General features: G+C 38.0%; 7 protein-coding genes across 7 annotated transcripts; 5 read left to right on the forward strand and 2 right to left on the reverse strand.

Annotated features, from left to right (window-relative positions):
• Positions 1-5,596: 5,596 nt before the first annotated feature.
• On the forward strand, positions 5,597-6,058 carry EV154DRAFT_399054 (uncharacterized protein; the record flags this gene model as incomplete). Its single annotated transcript, XM_051595246.1, has 1 exon — positions 5,597-6,058. A coding segment is annotated over one exon (462 nt), but the record flags the coding sequence as incomplete, so codon positions are not given.
• Positions 6,059-7,725: 1,667 nt separating this feature from the next.
• Positions 7,726-9,119, forward strand: EV154DRAFT_401566 (uncharacterized protein; the record flags this gene model as incomplete). The annotated part of the gene is made up of 2 exons (XM_051595291.1): positions 7,726-7,870; positions 7,933-9,119. Coding segments are annotated over 2 exons (1,332 nt in total), but the record flags the coding sequence as incomplete, so codon positions are not given.
• Positions 9,120-10,455: 1,336 nt separating this feature from the next.
• Positions 10,456-11,376, forward strand: EV154DRAFT_485885 (uncharacterized protein; the record flags this gene model as incomplete). The annotated part of the gene is made up of 3 exons (XM_051598789.1): positions 10,456-10,464; positions 10,622-10,757; positions 11,081-11,376. The coding sequence occupies 3 exons, from the start codon at positions 10,456-10,458 to the stop codon at positions 11,374-11,376; spliced, it is 441 nt and encodes a 146-aa protein (XP_051452999.1).
• Positions 11,377-12,114: 738 nt separating this feature from the next.
• EV154DRAFT_523890 (amino acid permease-domain-containing protein) lies at positions 12,115-14,557 on the forward strand. Its single transcript, XM_051603146.1, has 5 exons — positions 12,115-12,212; positions 12,291-12,435; positions 12,520-13,213; positions 13,285-14,271; positions 14,337-14,557. The coding sequence occupies exons 1-5, from the start codon at positions 12,128-12,130 to the stop codon at positions 14,487-14,489; spliced, it is 2,064 nt and encodes a 687-aa protein (XP_051453000.1). The 5' UTR covers positions 12,115-12,127; the 3' UTR covers positions 14,490-14,557.
• Positions 14,531-15,067, reverse strand: EV154DRAFT_523894 (peptidyl-prolyl cis-trans isomerase). Its single transcript, XM_051603147.1, has 3 exons — positions 15,012-15,067; positions 14,780-14,955; positions 14,531-14,710 (listed from the first exon to the last, which is right to left on the reverse strand). The coding sequence occupies exons 1-3, from the start codon at positions 15,020-15,022 to the stop codon at positions 14,571-14,573; spliced, it is 327 nt and encodes a 108-aa protein (XP_051453001.1). The 5' UTR covers positions 15,023-15,067; the 3' UTR covers positions 14,531-14,570.
• Positions 15,068-16,050: 983 nt separating this feature from the next.
• EV154DRAFT_523895 (uncharacterized protein) lies at positions 16,051-16,994 on the forward strand. Its single transcript, XM_051603148.1, has 4 exons — positions 16,051-16,396; positions 16,457-16,541; positions 16,613-16,628; positions 16,685-16,994. Exons 1-4 carry the CDS (start codon positions 16,105-16,107, stop codon positions 16,718-16,720), a joined length of 429 nt encoding a protein of 142 aa, XP_051453002.1. The 5' UTR covers positions 16,051-16,104; the 3' UTR covers positions 16,721-16,994.
• EV154DRAFT_555280 (uncharacterized protein) lies at positions 16,828-18,413 on the reverse strand (the record flags this gene model as incomplete). The annotated part of the gene is made up of 2 exons (XM_051605263.1): positions 17,308-18,413; positions 16,828-16,835 (listed from the first exon to the last, which is right to left on the reverse strand). The coding sequence occupies exons 1-2, from the start codon at positions 18,113-18,115 to the stop codon at positions 16,828-16,830; spliced, it is 816 nt and encodes a 271-aa protein (XP_051453003.1). The 5' UTR covers positions 18,116-18,413.
• Between the last annotated feature and the right edge of the window lie 153 nt (positions 18,414-18,566).

The following is an 18,566-nucleotide window of genomic DNA, read 5'->3' on the forward strand; positions in this document are numbered from 1 at the left end:
CGAACGTGATATGGCATACTCTTGACTTCACTTGATTTGCACCCACCTCTAACAAAATGTTGGAAATACCCAAGGTTTCTAGTTCTTCCTTCGTCGGTTCAAAGATTGGACCTTCCAAGATCGATGGAGCGTATATGGCTTGACCACTATCATGATGGTTAATATACATGTCTGTAATGACATCCATGATCTCATCAATGTGTTGCAGATACGCTACTCCCAAAGGCACCGTACTTTTGTTCAAGAGTTGCCCCAATACCGTATCCTTCTTGAGTTTGACGACGTTCACCGTCATATTAGCTACTACCATGCAATAAGGCTTGTCTTTGTCCGACCTTTCCATCACCGTTGGCATAATGTATAACCCGTACTTGTTATAAATATCCCCAGAAGGTTGCAAGACCTTGTCCTCGATCCAGTTGGTTGATGACTCCGATAGCTTCACCCATAGCAGCTGACTCTCCCCAGGTTCAAAAACCCATTCGTAATCGATTGATACGTCTTTCAGCTCTCGGTTGCGTTTGTTATCCGATACGGTTGCAGATACAGCCATAGAATTGTTATCGTTTTCTATTGCCAAGTCGAAACCCTCACCTGCAGGGTGCGTAGGGATTTCATATAACTTGTTGGTTTCATCAGAGGTAAACACCAAATTGTTCAAATGTGGATTTGTTGCTACCTTGGTCGCCAGGATAAAGTCCATGCCAATCAATGTTGGAGTCATAGGGTTCTGACTTACACAAAATGAATGGTGAATCGTAACTTCAGCTGAAAATTGTAACTTCAACTTAACCACACCAACCGGAATGTCAATTTCCCCACCAGCGAATCTCAAAACTTTGTCCGTTGGTAACACCGCTAATTCCTTCCCCAATTGCTTGACCGTATCCCAATGGATAATAGATACTACAGCACCACCGTCAATCAGAAACTCACAATTGCGTTGGTCTTCTACAATAGCCAGCACTTATTGTAGAATAGTGCGATCTGGAACCAAGCTCGTCGTATCCAAATTAATCATGTCCACTGCTGGTAGTTCATCCTTGTCAATCTCCATGGACTCAGCCATACCTTTGACCATCGATTTTGTTCTATTCGTTGAAGGCTGACCACCTAGTAGATTCAGATATTGATACCACAGTTCAGGTGCGTAATACAATAGTTGAGGTAATGCGACGGGTATTTGTGTATCCCACAATTGTTTCTTAAGATCCAGGTGTTTTACTTTCTTCTCATCGTCCAACATGATCGGGAACTCCCGCTCTAGCTTTCTCGCGATCGATGGTGGTATTTCACCCCGCTGCTTAGCTTCGACATCAAGTTTCTTGTATTCCGCCTTGGCCTTTCTTGCCTTCTCCAAGTTCTGTAACCTCACCGCTTTCAACTCTTCTGGAGTCTTCTTCGTGGTACCAGTCGCATATACCTTGTGTTCTTCCCCTTTGGCTCCGTGTGTAATCACGTGTATCGATGAACTAGTTGCTTTAGGATTATTTTTAATGGAAGGTCCCTCTACTCCTAAGCCTGTAGGGGACCGTTCTGAAAATCCTTCTGTTCTTGAGTGGAATTACTTGTTTGACCTTCACCGCTGTTCTCATGATTACGCTTGCGACAGTTAAAAGATGAGTGGTTCGCCCGTTCACAAGTATTACACATCGAGTTACAATTCCTAGCAAAATGTCCTACACCATCACAGTTGTAACACCTTAATTTGCTTCCACCCGTACCATGGTTACCAGTGTGACCTGAGTAAGAGGACTGACCCGCTTGAATAGTGTTATTTTTCTCCATCATGTCAACACGATCCTTAACCACGGCTAATTCATTTTCAATGATATCGAGCTTTTCTAACTTGGCTAATACGAGTCTTTCAAAATCCGTCATATTCGACTTGTTATTGGCTGTACCACTTGAATGGTCTGTGCGACCCGAATTACGCTCAAATCTGCGTACAGCATTTACTGAGGTACTACCCACGAGATTTTCATCATCCGATGTAACATTCAAAACCTTACGATCTTCGTACAGGCAACTCTCTGCCCAGCGCAGCAACTTCTCTAAACCATCCAGACCATCGAGAGTCTTCTTAGCTTCCTTATTGAAAGGATCCTTGAGCTTCTTTTCACAAAAAATACGAACTTGGGGTAATAGGCCTTTCATGATATCTCTGACCTTTTGCTTTTCAGTACGATCAATACAATCCGGTCCAGCACGTTGCATCAGATAACGTTTGATCTCCATAAATTCCAAAGGTGTCTCTTCATTGGATTGAGTACGTTCCTCATAATGCTTGGTATATAACTCATACCATTCCTCCGTGATGTAGTTTTCTTTAAACTTGGCCAAGATACAATCCTCGGTACCATCATCATACAGTAGTCTTTCGAAGGTCTTCATATCATTCATCAAATGGTTCTTCATCCATCTTTCAGCATGACCAGTCAGACATAAAAGAAAAGTCTCTTTCTTTCTCTCGTCCGTTCGCCAGTTGTTCCACTTGGAAACTTTCTCAAAGTCTTCGAGAAAGCGTAAAGGATCCTGGGTTCTACCCGTACCAGAAAACATAGGTGGGGACCGAGTATTGGTTTCTCCAGTGGCCACCGTGATTTGTTTGTTTGTTTCCTTATCAATGATTAATACGGACATGTTACGGTCTATTTCTTAGCGGTATGATTCTTGACTACGATATTATTTGCAATTAGGACCCAGTGGTAGACAGACTTCACTGTTGTAACTACCTATAATATTTTTAAACTGTTGTTTTTCAGTATTCGTTCGACTTGCTTCTTTCTATTAAGTAACGCCCAGCTACTCCACCAAATGTTGTATCGGGATCTGATTTACCTGTTGACTTAATAAAACTTTCTATCCGCAGACTTTCTTGACTATAATACAACACTCCACGCACGTTAGGATGATGTACTGGTTCGTAAGATTAGGGATGTAAAAGGACTTCGATTTTATTAAATTAGAAAAAACTACGACTTTATAATATCGCTGAGTAGTACATAGTACTACTCAAGCTACCACAAGGTATAATCTCTTCGTATCATCTCACAGGATTATCATCAAAACACCGTCACGGAGGGCTATTGAGGCGCTAGAGTGATTTGTTCCCTAAAATTTCGCCTTACCACAGGGGTGTTGTAACGGGATTCTAATTACCTATTGGCTTAATAAATCAAACTATTTGAGCACCTTCTTGACTATAATCTACTCTCCAACTAACAAGGAAAGTATTGATAAACGTAGAAATTGGGGTGTAAGAGGACTTATATTTTATTTATTTTGAACTTGGTTAATTTATATTTGATTTTCTGAAACTATTTGTATGATTATATTTTAATATGGGGATGGTGTGGTTTGATTGGCAGAGGCTCTTCTACGCTTTGTTACTGGCTGTGGTACCCATTGGAGGGCTTGAGTTACACATATCAGTCACCGTGACCTCACCACAGGGGCAAACAATTGGGGTGTTGTATACACAAATTTCCCGTAGTGTTATTTTTTATGTCGATTGACAAAAATGACATCAAAAAGACATCAAAATACCATTATACGACATATCGGACATAATTTTTTTTGCTGTGATAAGTTAATTCTAAAGATATTTATTTTTATCAATATACAAACTTTGTAACTTATATTAAAGGAATAAAGCGTCTCGTTAATTTACACTTTTCAACCTTTTGTTTCTTCCCCGATCCCCTTAATAACAATGAGTGGACCTGGTGACCTTTATACACCCTCACATCTTTCTTGCTGTCTAAGGTGGTTTGAAGTTTAACCTAATAACCATAGATACATAATAAACGTACCACAGCCGCAGACTCGGTAGCGGAGACCCGCAACATGTTGCGTAATTCCACGACATGTTGCAGAAAGACGCAACATGGTGGATAAAATACACAACCATCGGCATATAATTTTTTACTTGAATTTATTTTTATTTTTCCCTCCCTTCCTATTTATAATTTTTTTTCTTTTACAAGCACTGCCATTAGATGAATCGTTGAAAATGATTTAATTATTAGAGTGCATCTGCTTTTCAGTAGTTCCTAACGTGTTTTGTGACATTTTTGAGCATTTATCTCCGACTAGTACAAGTGATATAAAAGGAAATTTATTCATAGCCAGATTTTTTTTATGTGGGGGGATTTTTTTTTTTTTTTTAAGAAAATTTTTCAGTGGAAGTAATATTGGGCCTCCGGCTGCGATTTCATAGGCCGGCTCTAAACAGCTTCAGATCAATATTTCAAGCCTTTCAATAAATATATTAATTTTAAAAAGGGTCACGTATCTTAAGAATAAAGTTCATAATATGTATTCTAAATTACAAGTGCTTCTACTTAGTACATAAAAAATGTTTAAACTTTTTTACCCTTTTTCAGGGTTGGTGATATTGAGCCTCCGGCTGTGATTTCATAGGCTGTCTCTAAACAATTTCAAATCAATATTTCCAGCCTTTCAATAGATAAATTATTTTTAAAAAGGGTTACGCATCTTAAGAATATTTGTTTTAATGTATATTTTAAAATTCAAGTAGTTCTACTAAGTACACAAAAATGGTTGAAGTTATTTCATGCCATTGCTAACGATTATATAGTCTGTGCGCGGTTTTTTAAATCCGTGAGCACAAACAGTGGGTTATTTCAGAATCCGACCACGGCTAATGATATTAGCGGCATGTTATTATTGGCTCAAAAACCTTTTTGTACAGGTTGTGACATTTTTTCCCCGCCCCCACCTAAAAAAAAAATGTTGAATCCAGAATCTGTTATGTTTTTTAAATTGATATATGTAGATTCTCATTTTAATCAATATAAAAAACAATCCTAACCTTTCAGATGGGATATTAATTATAAGGAAAATGTGTTTTACCCATCTAAATATTTGTCTCTGCTTAAATTTTTTTTAGGTACCACCTAAAAGCAGATGCACTCTATAAAACTTGTCTACGCATTACAAAGAAAGATACAAATCAGCTAAAGGACCTGCAGGATAATGATTAATCTTTTGAGTATAGTTAATTTAAGGCAAACAAGATTTAAAAGAAGAATATAACTCTTCTTTTACCAATTAGGAGCAAATCCGTAAAAAAATGGATGATGTGCTATTACAAAAAAGTGTTACAATCAGTCATTGTAGAAGATGTTTTAGCGTAATTCGCACTTTAAATAATTTGCTATAGATTAATAAATTTGTTCACTTAGTTTTTCTCCCTTTCTTTCTCTTATTACACTTCGAGCTATCGGATCTTTGTTGTTATCATTCTTTTATTGGTTAATTCGAACTTATACTACTATATATATAAAAAAAATAAACTAATTTGATAACTCCATCTTCTTTTTGTTCGAATTTTTTACTACGCTCCTGGATTTACACCGCCGTAGCCGAAATTATGTCTAATGAAGAACCTCCTGCTTGGGCTATTGCTTTACTCGACCGTCTGTCCAATTTGGAACAACGAGTACAAGCATCTCCTCTCGTCAACTCTGATCCTAACGTTACTCTTCGAGCTCCGGGAGCTGATTTTACTCCAACCGAAGCGATGTTGGAAGAATTTAACTATATTAAAGAGGATTTCTTTAATCGTCCGTTACCAGAAAGCGAACGTCGACGTTTCTTATTCGATTGTCCTAAGAATTCATTACGGGAGTATGACCCACCAAAACTTAATAAGGTCAATCTTCAATCACCTTATAAGCACATTGACAGTACCTATTACAACTTACAGTATCGCATTTCCGGCCTCACCCGTCCTTTGGATTGGTTTACGTATCAAATGTTATATGGTAACTGGGATCATGCTGATCTTAGACAACAAGCACAGGATTTTACCTTTGCTATGCATGAACTTTTGTCAGATTTGGCTTCGCACATCACCACTCTGCGTACAGAAAATATGTTTAAAGGTCTTCCCAATAATATCGAACCCCCAGCACCATCTTCAGATAAATTTCTTGTTGATACTCAAGCTATGTTGGAACATATTAAATTGCAAAAATCTGTTCAAAATGCCACTCAAAAACAACGCAGAAACAATGGGCCCCGACCCAAAGCTTTCAATCGCACTATTAACGAGCCTAATAATTCTAGCGTCAACCATAAACCTCAGACTAGCTACACTAATTCAACTAGTAACTCTGGGAATCAAAACAATCACGCTAACGGCTCTTCAACTCAAGGTTCAGCCAATCAACAACGGGGTTTTCGCAAAGGCTCCAACCAACAGCACCGACCTTAGGTCAGGTGGGTGGAAGACTAGCTTCATTTGCATTAGAATGGTCCAATATACTAGGTTTCACCATTCCTCCGTGGGTATCAAATGTCTTATCCTATGGCTACCGTCTTCCACTTATCTCCAACCCACCTCTCCGCCCCTCTCAACCATCTTTATGTCGTCCTTCAACAGTCAACAGCACTCAACAAGTGATAGACACCGAAATACACAAGCTTCTTCAGAAACAAGCAATCGAGTTAGTACAGCATCAACATCCAACAAACGGCTTCCTTTCCAACCTTTTCGTGATTCCAAAAAAGGGTGGGGGTCTACGACCTGTACTCAACCTCAAGCCTCTCAATCAATACCTGCCAGTCCAGCATTTCAAGATGGAAACCATGCAAACTATCACCCATCTACTACAACCCGGCGATTTTTTGACATCCATCGACTTACAAGACGCATTTCATCACGTATTGATTCACCCACAACATCGTCATCTCCTGCGATTTCAATGGAAAACCAACACGTATCAATACCGCGTTTTACCTTTCGGTCTCAGCCTGTCTCCTTTGGTGTTCACCAAAGTCCTCAAACCAGTACTGAAATGGGCTCGTCGACAAGGGATTCGAATTACCGCATACCTAGACGACCTTCTGATCATGGGAACCTCAATGGAACAAGCTCGGATTTTTACTCACAAGGTATGCAAAAAAATGACCAGCTTGGGATGGTTGATCAATATGTCCAAATCATCACTGACACCTTCACAATCTATCAATTACTTAGGGATGAATATCAACTCAAAAGATATGACCATTTCTGTTCCCGGGAAGAAAGTCAGAGCAATCCGCAGAATGGCGTACTCCCTACTCAAACAATCAACAGTCAGTTGGACAACCTTAGCCCGGTTCATAGGCTCGGCCATGGCCACTCAGTTGGGCAATTATCAAGCACGATTTCGGACTCGACACCTTTTAGCTCAACTGAACCGGTCTCGTTATCTCAATTATTCTCTTATCAATGCACAGATGCAGAAGGAACTAGTATGGTGGATAACACAAATGACGAAATGGAATGGGAATCACCTCTTGTCAACGCTTCCAGTAACACAAATTTTTACGGATGCCTCCGACCAAGGATTTGGAATTGTTTGGGATCAACAATCTATCCAGGGAAAATGGACCAAGCAAGAGCAATCTCTCCACATCAATCAAAAAGAGTTGCTGGTGATCGACAAGGTGTTCAAATTTATTCCTTTTCACAGACATCACCATCTCCAATTATGCATGGACAACACATCCGCAATTGCGTACATCAAGCACTTTGGAGGGACCAAATCCTCAACTCTCAACTCGATAGCCCTCGATATATGGACTTACTGCTTTCGGAACTCCATTCAGCTGTCAACTCTATACGTCCCGTCCAAGTTGAATCCGGCGGACGCACCATCAAGAGCACTACAAGACCAAATCGAGTGGTCACTGCCAACGAAGACCTTCAATCAACTAAATCGTCTATGGGGCCCACATCAGGTAGATCTCTTTGCGTCTCCGACACGACATCATCTCCCACTATTTGTCACTTGGAATTACCATCCTCAAGCCATGTGGACGAACGCATTCAGCAAGTCATGGAGCCACCTACTAGGTCGCTTATACTTAGCACCGCCTTGGAACCTAATACTGAAAACACTACAACGTTTATTACAGGAACCTCGACCAGCGACACTGATCACACCAAACTGGCCGTCAGCCCCATGGTACCCTCTAGCGTTACAACTGGCACGATCCACACCTCTACCGTTGGAAGTTCCCATACACGACACAAGCGATCAAGAATCAGCACTCCTTACGAAGAATCGGAAATGGACTCTTCTGGCCTGGAACCTTCAGTAAAACGACTCCGTCTTTCCGAATCCGCGTTAGCTATCATCAATGCGCACTCTTCCAAGAGACCCACTCCTTATATACAAAGTACGTTTCTTAACTGGTGTAGTGTACGAGACATAACCCATCAAGAACAGCCAATATCTTCAGTTATCAATTTTTTGGCGGAATCTCACTCTCTAAAAAAATGGAAAACATCATCTACACTTACTTATGCATCACAACTGATTCAACTCTTTCCACTTCAGGTGCAAAACACTATTCGAATGTCGGACGAGTACACACAATTCTGCAAAGCACTCAAAGCAAACACCATTAACCCTCTTAGAACCTGGGACTACAACATCACTCCAGCATTGGAATACTTGATCTCACTCGGCCCTACTTCTTCATTGTCCAAGGATCGGTTAACAACTAAAACTGCTTGGTTATTAGCTATGGTGGGGTTTCTAAGACCTTCAGACTTGGAACGCGTAGACTTAACACAATGCTCAATATCCCAAGATATGATCCTCAAATTGGTCATCGTGGCTCCCAAGGAAAAACGAGCTGGTGCTCGCATAACCAAAGCAATTACTATTCATCCTCATGATAATCCGTTGCTCTGCCCGGTCTTAGCTTATCAAACTTATTGTACCAAGATTGCTCACCTCGAGGCCATGACCCCTCACCCAGTTTTTCCAGACGTTACAATCAACGCACTCTTTAGAAGTCAAAAAGACAATACTGTTGCTATTGGTAGCGAACGAATCTCCAAGCATGTCCAGTCGATTATGACTTATGTTACTCGCCCTTCGGATACTCCTCCCCCAAAAGCACGCGCCTTAGCTTCCACATTGGCAGCACAGTCGGGAATATCTGTTGATGATATTGTTGTCCATGGTAACTGGTCTTCCAAGGAACTATTTGAACAATTTTACCGTATATCGGTGACCACTTCTACTGATTTCACAAGACTTACTCTGGATACACAACAAAGATCCGATAGCTCGAAGTGTAATATAATGTAGATACGAATTTATGAAGTATTGAAATTATTACACGAGAGCAAGGATCTTTGTTGTTCCCGCCCTCCTCTTCCCATATTTAGTTCACTTTATTTATATATTATCTCACAAAGAAGATGGAGTTATCAAATTAGTTTATTTTTTTTTATATATATAGTAGTATAAGTTCGAATTAACCAATAAAAGAATGATAACAACAAAGATCCTTGCTCTCGTGTAATAATTTCAATACTTCATAAATTCGTATCTACATTATATAACTTTTTTTAAGCCAGCCCGAAATTCTGCTTCGTGTTTTAAGTGCTGCTATTTAAGTAATAGATACCGTAGATTATACAAACTAGGTAAATATGACATATGAAATACAAATTATTATTATTGTGGTATTTGACAAAATATTACATAGAAAAGTAATGAGATAAAAGTATATTTTTATTATGGGTAAAAATAGACTAAAAGAACTCTGCTGCTATGAAATAATTGATCCTTTTTATATTGCACAACTCTCCTGAGTTTTAATGATGAGTCAACCTTTCTGGTTTTGGAATAGATCTATACTTTGTTTCCCGCCTTGGGTTAAATGGATACTACTCGTTAGAATTGTTTCCAGATAACGTTGTCCCATATCAGTGGATCGGGAGCATGAGTATGCTAATAAATCTTTAGTATTACGAGACACCTATTTATCAGATCATGCAACGGTTACTGTAAAAGATGCATACTTGTTTGTCAAGTGTAATTGGCAATAGAACATAATAGTTGATCATTAATTCATTATCTTTGTAATGAATAAATTACGATCCCACATATAAAATATCTTATCGATATTTGTATATTTGGTTGTAGAAGCTAGGTATCCATTAATTCATACACTATTTCTTTATACTCTTTATCGGCAGTATAATTATATCAATATATAAGTAAATGAACCATTTATATTAATAGCTGTTCTATTCTCTCTCTGGGTAGCTAATCCATTGAGAGAACTATTAATATTAAGTTTCTCTTTCTTATAATTCTTGATTGATCTGAGAAGTTTCTCTTCTCGATCGGTGATATCGTAACTCAGTGGTATAGCATTCTGTATCCAACTGTCATTCGTATATCGTATTTAGGCCAATCATGCAATCTTTTATATAGAAGTATGTACTCGAAGTAGGAGAAGTTGTATAGCAGTATACAAGCGTATGCTGATATGCAACATCAAAGGTTGTTTTAATTTCATAGTTTATTTATTTAGACGATTTGCTTAATTATTCTTTAAGTGGATCGTACCCAAATACGACAATTATGTCATTACACTTTAAAGTACCAAGAATTTGTGTGTATACATTGTCATATGCTGAAGGTAATTATCATTTTAATTTCTAATACGGTTTTTCTGAAGAGTTGTATAGATGTCGAGCCGTCTTTGGACTTGAACAGCAGGAACAACAGGTTTAGGCTGTGAAAATTTTTCTATTAGGCTACATTTTTTTCTTTAGGCTGTAAATTTTTTCTTTTAGGCTGATAAAAAAATTTGGTCTATATACTGCTACATCTCGCGGGACTCTCGAATTTTACCTGTATACATAGGCGGGTGTTTGGCTAGTATGGTGTTAATTGGGCCCGTTAATAGAAAGTGCAAGAAGTATTACGGAGGTTAGTGTACCTTTTCGATTTGGAGATGATATGTACATACCTTATAATAAATGAAGTAGAATACGAAATAAAAATTGAATAAAATAAAAAATGTGTTCATTTAAACCCTGCTTTTTTATTATATAATGTATTTCTTGATTGCACAACAGTATAAAGATCCATCAGCATCAATAATAATATAGTTAAAGTGATGTAATAACGTACGTACTACGTTTTGAGTGAAAGGACGCTATATTGTGGTAAAAAGACGCATAAAGTGGAATTTAGTAGCTACTAAAAGTGGTATAAGAACGCAACATGCGGAAAAAACACGCAACATGTAGCAACACCCCGCAACATTAAGTGGTATAATTTTGGAGTTTTACCACCTGAGGTGGAAATTTTACTACAATTCCGCAACATTAAGTGGTATAAAATGGACGTTTTTACCACCAAATGTTGCGGGTTTTTACCACATGTTGCGGGTTTTTACCACATGTTGCGGGTTTTTACCACATGTTGCGGGTTTTTACCACATGTTGCGGGTTTTTACCACACAGTTTGCCACTGTGCGTTACATGTTAAAGTAAAAGATAGTTATGCAGAACATCCAATTATTCCTGGTATATTACAAATTTGAATTACCCAGTTTATTTCTGTTTGGTGAGTCAAAAGGTGGAGACGGAAACGAATACACACATGCACTATTATTCGAATTGATAAAAATTGTTTGTTTTGGCAAGAAAGCATCGTTCAAAGATATTCTGGGGATACATGTTGTATGTAACACCGTCAGATAAAATAAGCGATTTATTGATCCAGCGCATATTGAACAGGGTTTCAATTTATCTTTATTATTTTACCACGTTGATTACAGATAATAGATAGACCAAGTTTAACGTAGCCTCAGTATCTCTTCTCTTATCTTCAGGCTCTTTGTTACGAATATTTCAGATATACTTAGTAAAGTTGTCTGCAAACAATGCATGACAAGGAATGATGAATTTGACGATTAAAAATAAAAATAAAAAACAGACATTGAACGTTCGTAGTGAACCGCTGACGCAATGCTTATTGGTTTAGCAAAACGTTACACATGTTTCTATTACAGCCCTCACAGTAGCATAATCAATATTTCTGTAATCAATTAAATCTGTTTATAAAAGTTCAATTCAAGATTAATATGTCTCTAACTACCTTTTGGGTGCTGACCCATCTATTCTTTAACAAATTTACAACTAAAAAGAAATAAGAAATAAACCCCCATGATTTTTAACTGAACTGTCAACGATTACTTTTGTACCAAAAAATAATTCAACTGTCACATTTTTAGTCTTTAAAAAAGAAACGGCGGATCCGTAATACGTTTTTTTTCTGTAAAAACTTTAATAATGAGCAATAGGAAAAAATCTACTACCAGTACAAGGGGTTCCATTCAAACCGAAAAGGAGGAAACACAGCATGGACCGGAATCAAGTATTTTTTTTTTAAAAAAAATAACAATATTGACATTAACACTTAGTTTTTTTTCTAACTTGATATTTAAATAAAAAGTCCACCTTCCACCACCCTCGTTTGCAGAATCTGAATTCCATCAAATACAAAAAATTCAAATGAAGAGTAAAAGAGGAAACTTGTTGAAATGGTCCAATGTACCTTCTCGTTATCCAAACCTAAGTAACGCTTGGGAATTTGCTGGGTAAATAAGATAGTCCTCTTTTTCATTGTGATATCAACGCCCACTCACTCACCCACAACTCACTTTCAACAATTATCTCTCTAGGTGGGGTAGTACTTATTATGTGGAGCTAGAAAATTCAGATATCGACCATTACACAGAAGAGTTAAAGAAAAAGCCATTAATAGGACAATGGCGGGCCACCTCAATTGCAGGTAACGATTTGATTGCTTCTGTGTTATATTCCATCGGACCGTGTGTAGCCCAAGCAGGAAAATATGCTCCTATTAGTATGTTACTCGTAGCACTCTTAATGTATCCGATGAAGCGTATCATCACCGAGGTAGCTACTGCTATGCCATTGAATGGCGGTACTTACAATGCCATGTTGAACTCCACTACCAAATCCACCGCTGCCATTGCTGCCTGTTTGTCAATTTTGGATTATTTGGCCACCTGTGTCGTATCGGCCTCTACAGCATCTGCCTATTTAGCGGCCGAAGTGGATTTACCCGACAGATTAACCCCCTTTATTCTGACCATCGTGATTTTGGTGACATTTTCATTGATTTGTATTTTGGGCTTACGAGAATCTTCTACGCTGACCCTGTCAATATTTACGTTGCATTTAATTACAATGCTTGCAGTGATGCTGACGAGTTTTGTGATGTGGGGAAAAGGCGGAAGTCAAACATTGATTGATAATTGGACAAAATATCCAGACCCACCGGGATCTAATCCTTTAATGATGATTGCTAAAGGTGTCTGTATAGGATTATTAGGTGTTACTGGATTTGAGGTAATCATTTCTTTTAAAAATTGGCATACTGCCAACATACTAAACTTTTATTTTTATACGATATATTGTAGTCTGCAGAGAATTACATTGAAGATCTTAAACCAAATACATTTCCTAAAGTCATGAACAATATGTTTGGTTTTTTGTTTGCGATCAATGCCCCTATGACTTTAATGGTGACTGTACTAGTGCCTGTGCCTGTCATCATTGCAAATTCAGCCAATGCGGTTTCTTTTTTGGGTGAATATGCCGCAGGAGGTGCCTCATGGTTACGTCTCTGGATTATGATTGATGCTGTCATTGTCTTGTGTGCAGGTGTCTTGACAGGTTTGATTGGGGCTATTGGGCTTGTCCAAAGGATGGCTTCTGATGGTATATTGCCCAAGTTCTTTTTGATCCGTAACAGGATTACAGGTTCGTATCAATATATTGTACTGGTCTTTTTGATCCTGAGCATCACGTTGTATGCTATTGTGGGCGGAGATACCACTTCTCTCTCAGGCGTATTTGCTGTAGCTTTCCTAGGAAGTTTATCGACCTTTGCTGTAGCCAATGTCATGATCAAATACAAGCGAGGAAGATTACCGCGATTGAGTAAAGTATCTCTATTGACAGCCATGTGTACATTTGGTGTATTGATGGCCTCCTTAATCGGTAATATCATTATTGATCCCGAGATTGCCGAATACTTTGTGATTTATTTCGCGGTGGTACTGCTCGTGGTTTTAGCCATGTTAAAACGATGCTGGTTATGGAAACTATGTTATTGGTTATATGATCAAATGGATTTATTACACAAGTTTCCTCATTTCTCAGAGAAAGTCGAGATGTTTATCCAGAATAATATTAAAAAGATTCGAAAGAGTCCAATTGTATTCTTTTTAAAGACGGATGAACCCCATGTGATGAACAAGGCGATCCAATATATCAAGAAGAATGAAGATGCAGGATGTGTCAAGCTCATCCATTTCTACCAAAACTCTGAGGATATCCCAGAGGATCTCGAGACAAATCATCGCATACTAGATGAGATTTATCCCAAGATCCAGATTGATTTAGTAAGGATTCCTTTGATAACCATTAGCGCCCCTATAAAAATTAATGTTTGTTTTGTTACTTTTAGGTGTTTGTTATGGGAGAATTCACACCAGCAACAGTGGATGCAGTCTCCAGACAATTAGAAATTGCCAAGGCTCAAATGTTCATGGCCTGTCCAGGTCCCAATTTTGAGTATTCCTTTGGAGATTTTGGCGGTGTGCGTATCATTATGCTTTAGCACGGCATCTATACCTTTTGTACATATAAGAACAATAATAATAAAAAAAAAAGTTTTTTTGTTTTTTATTCAAAAAAATAATTAGTTGATCTTGAGGAGTTCAACTTCAAAGATCAAAGTAGCTCTGGGAGGAATGAGACCAGGATAACCGCGTTCACCGTAAGCATAATCATGAGTACAGGTCAACTTGGCCTTTTGTCCGACAGACAATTGGGGGACACCTATTATAAATAAAGGTCAACACCTTTTGTTCTTTTTTATTTATTTTTCCTTTACACCCTGTATTTTACCTTCATCCCAACCCTTGATAACTTGACCAACACCAATGGTACAGTTGAAAGGACTTCCACGGTCACGAGAAGAATCAAACTTGTCACCGTTCTCGAGAGTACCAACATAGTGCATGCTGACTCTGTCACCCTTCTTGGGGAAGTTCTTTCCGTCTCCGGGAGCAATAGTTTCGACACTGCGTCAATGGTAAGTAAAATAAGAGAAGCCTGCTAATAATTATATTGAACTTACGTAACACCCATGTTTATAATAAGTTTTTTTGTTTGAAAAAGAAGAAGAAAAAAAACAAGAAAAAGTAAAAATATTTCGTGGTTTGATCTAAACGATATAACGTTCAGCTCCGCTCATGATGTCACCAAACAAAAAGGTCAAATCAAAATACCATAAAGGGTTTAGTTGGCGCAGAAACCATGATATTTATTTTATATCATCAGGAAAGAGTCAAAGGTCCTTATATCACAGATATTTATCTCATCACGCTGACTTGATAATATCACCCATAATTTAGTGATATACTTGACAGTCTCTATTCAATTCATTTTTTTCATTCCTGATCTTTATTGTTTTAACGCATCTGCATACATGTACGTTAAACGCGTAATTACTCCAGTAAGTCTGATGCTAGAGATAACTGACAGATTTATGTGACAAATGGTATTGAACAAGATATTTCAGTAAAAAAAAAGACCTTTATATTCACGGATTGGCGACTAAGTGCATTTAACTTTTAGACAGGATGTGCAAACATCAAATTCCCAGTGTTGATATACGACTAGAATTTTTTTGTTTGTTTGTTTCTGTATTCTTTGGTTAGACTAGCTCCAGGAACTTATTATGTATAAACTTTAAGAGGGCATGGCCAAAGGTGAGACCATCAAGATACCCCGCATTTTTATCACTGTCTTATTGGTTGCTGACTCTAAATAAAAGACAACCCCCCTCTGTGTAAAGATCGAGCGTTTTCATATCTAAGTAGAGTGTGTGTATGTGTATTTATACACAAGAAAAAAGAGGATGGAAGGCGCGATGCTAATTTATAGCAGAGAAAAAGAGTGGGATAAAGGGAAATGTGTAAATTAAGAGAGTTATGGTAAAGAGTATATTTTTCACATGCGATTTTTCAAACAGAGCCAATTTGTTCCGAGTTTTTGTTGAGCCCTTCCTTTTTTTTTTTTTTTTTTTTTTTTTTTTTACTTTTTCACTCTCTCTTTCAATAATGTCACAATATCCTTCACAGCAACAGCAGCAGCAACAGCAGCAGCAGCAACAACAACAACAACAACAACAGCAACAGCAACAAGACGCTTCTTTCTTGGATGCTTTAATGATACCCGATGAAGAGAGTAAGAACTATGAAACTCCCTCCTCCTCTAATCGCAAAAGAAGCTACGGACAAGAGTCTTTGGATGACGAAGAAGAAGAAGAAGACAATAAGAAAGAACGCAAAGGTCGTAAAGCGCCTCATGAATTATTAACGGATGCCGAGAAAAAGGCCAACCACATTGCTTCTGAAAAGAAACGAAGACAAAATATTCGACTGGGTTTTGATCAGTTAATTGAAATTGTACCTTCTTTGACACAAGGCAATCGATCGGAAGCCTTTATTTTACAGAAATGTAAGTCTTGTTTTCGGCCTCCACTTAAAAAAAACTAAGGCACTCTATTGAATTTTGTAGCTGTGGATCATATTCGACACTTGATTAATGTAAAGAATGATTTGAAAAGTCAAATAAGAGACCTGCAAGGTGTTTTGGGTGAACCGTAAGTCATTTATTTAATAACTTTTTAATTTATGTCATCCACAAATTAATTTCTTTTTCTTTTTTTGATAGTAACTATGATGAAGATGTAAGCTATATTTTTTTAAATTTTTTTCTTGCAACTAATCATTTTTTTTTAACTAGTCATCTGAGGACGATTTAACATATTCTTCATATTAAAAAAAAAAGAAAGAGAGAAAGAGAGAGTCCAATGATTAAATAAACACAGTTTATGGAGGGGAAAGTTCAGAAAAGGAGGTGGTGGTGATGGTGATGGAGGGGGTAATTTAAACATCTAGAATGATGATTAATAATCCCATATTTATTTATCTTATACATGTACAGGCAAAAAAAAAAAGAAAAAAAAAAAAGAAAAAATATATATATATATTGGAAAAACTAGAGTAATAAATTACCTGTGGATGTTATAGTATGTTCAGGATGAGATGGCGATGATGAAGATGATGGTTGTTGTGGTGGTGAAGGGGTTGTATTTGTGTTTGTGGCAGTCGAAGAAGTAGTAGCAGTAGCAGTAGCAGTAAGTGCAGAAGGGTCACTATGTTGTTGTTGTTGTTGTTGTTGTTGCTGTTGTTGTTGTTGTTGTTGTTGCTGTTGTTGTTGCTGTTGTTGTTGCTGTTGTTGTTGTTGTTGTTGTTGCTGTTGTTGTTGTTGTTGCTGTTGTTGTTGTTGTTGCTGTTGTTGTTGTTGTTGTTGTTGTTGTTGCTGCTGTTGTTGTTGTAATACAGCAGTGGCAGATGATAAATGACCCAAGCCTAATTTTGCATTCAATTCTTCCACTTCCTTCATTAATCGGTAACTTTCTGATCCCCCCATCGAGCCTAGACTCAATTTAGTTTTTAATTCCTCCACTTGCTTAACTAAAAGAGCATTCTCTTCCTCCAGATGAACAATCTTTTCCTCCATTTCGTGAATGTGTTGCTTCTTCTTCTTACGACACTCTTTTGCGGCCACTCGATTTCTCAGGAGTCGACGTTGACGGCGCTCATCGTTAGACATGCTACGACCTCCCGAGCGCTTTGTTCCTCCATCTTCAGAAAGTGGACTACCACCGTTATTGTTTGTGGAAGGTGGAAGTTGAGGTGGTCCAGGAAGAGCTGTAATGACGTTACCACCCTGTTGAAGCTGATGGAGTAAGTTGCTGGCCAAGTTAGGTACAGCGATAGGCGACACCATGGCTTGAGCCAAAGAAGAAGCGGTTAAGTTAGCAAGATCTTGACCTTGTGCCTGAACATAAGATTGAATCAATTGTTGTTGCTGAGGATCGGAGAGTAAGTGCAACCCAGCAGGTGGTCCATGTGGGTTTATATGCATCATTTCGCCACCAGTTTCTTTTTCTTCTTTCTCTGTATCCTCAGTTGTTGTTGTTGTTGTTGCTGTAGTGGTCGTCGTATCATGACTGTGGGTGTTTTCCATCATATGAGGTGCAGAATCGTCTCGTTGAGCAATCTCTAACTTAACTGCCTTGGCTTCTCGGCTCTCTTCCGTCTCAGAAGAAGCAGCGCGCTTATTGGTCGTTTGTGTGGGTTCTTCCATGACTTGTGTTGTGTCAGACATTAGTTAATTTTGTAGTATGACTAGAACAATAGGTAGTTTAATAAAAAGTACACCATTCTATACGTATGTATGTATTGTTTGTATATTTTTTTCTTTTTTTTTTTCGTTTATTTTGGCTCCCTCGACCCTTGCACAACAATAATAAATTTGATAAAAAAAAAGAGAAAGAGGGACTTACTTGTTATACTTAGGAAATATGGTATATGCCTTTTATATTATTGGATAAAAAAAAAAGTATCTTGGTCCTTTCAGGTCGGAATTTTTTTGATGACGAAAAAGAAGTTTGTCGACGTAATAGAAAAAAAAAGAAAAGAAAATATTTTTTTCGATGACGAAGGCGATAGATGCTTTTGCTTTTCTCCCACACCCCAACCTTCAAAAAAAAGTGTGACGTCATTTTCTCATTCAACCTCCGCAATTTGGGGCACGTCTTTCTCCTTCATGCAGGATA

Source organism: Mucor mucedo, assembly GCF_025094135.1.
Source record: "Mucor mucedo strain NRRL 3635 chromosome Unknown EV154scaffold_126, whole genome shotgun sequence".
In the NCBI taxonomy this organism is placed as follows: Eukaryota; Fungi; Mucoromycota; class Mucoromycetes; order Mucorales; family Mucoraceae; genus Mucor; species Mucor mucedo.

Excerpts from the sequence above, each read along its gene's own strand:
- EV154DRAFT_523894 (XM_051603147.1), bottom strand. Across the intron at positions 14,711-14,779 it reads TATCAAGGGTTGGGATGAAG|GTGTCCCCCAATTGTCTGTC; the intron begins GTAAAATACAGG and ends TATTTATAATAG.
- EV154DRAFT_523895 (XM_051603148.1), top strand. The coding sequence starts at position 16,105 with ATGATACCCGATGAAGAGAGTAAGAACTATGAAACTCCCTCCTCCTCT. Across the intron at positions 16,397-16,456 it reads AGCCTTTATTTTACAGAAAT|CTGTGGATCATATTCGACAC; the intron begins GTAAGTCTTGTT and ends TGAATTTTGTAG.
- EV154DRAFT_523890 (XM_051603146.1), top strand. The coding sequence starts at position 12,128 with ATGAGCAATAGGAAAAAATCTACTACCAGTACAAGGGGTTCCATTCAA. Across the intron at positions 12,436-12,519 it reads AACGCTTGGGAATTTGCTGG|GTGGGGTAGTACTTATTATG; the intron begins GTAAATAAGATA and ends TTATCTCTCTAG. Across the intron at positions 13,214-13,284 it reads TAGGTGTTACTGGATTTGAG|TCTGCAGAGAATTACATTGA; the intron begins GTAATCATTTCT and ends GATATATTGTAG.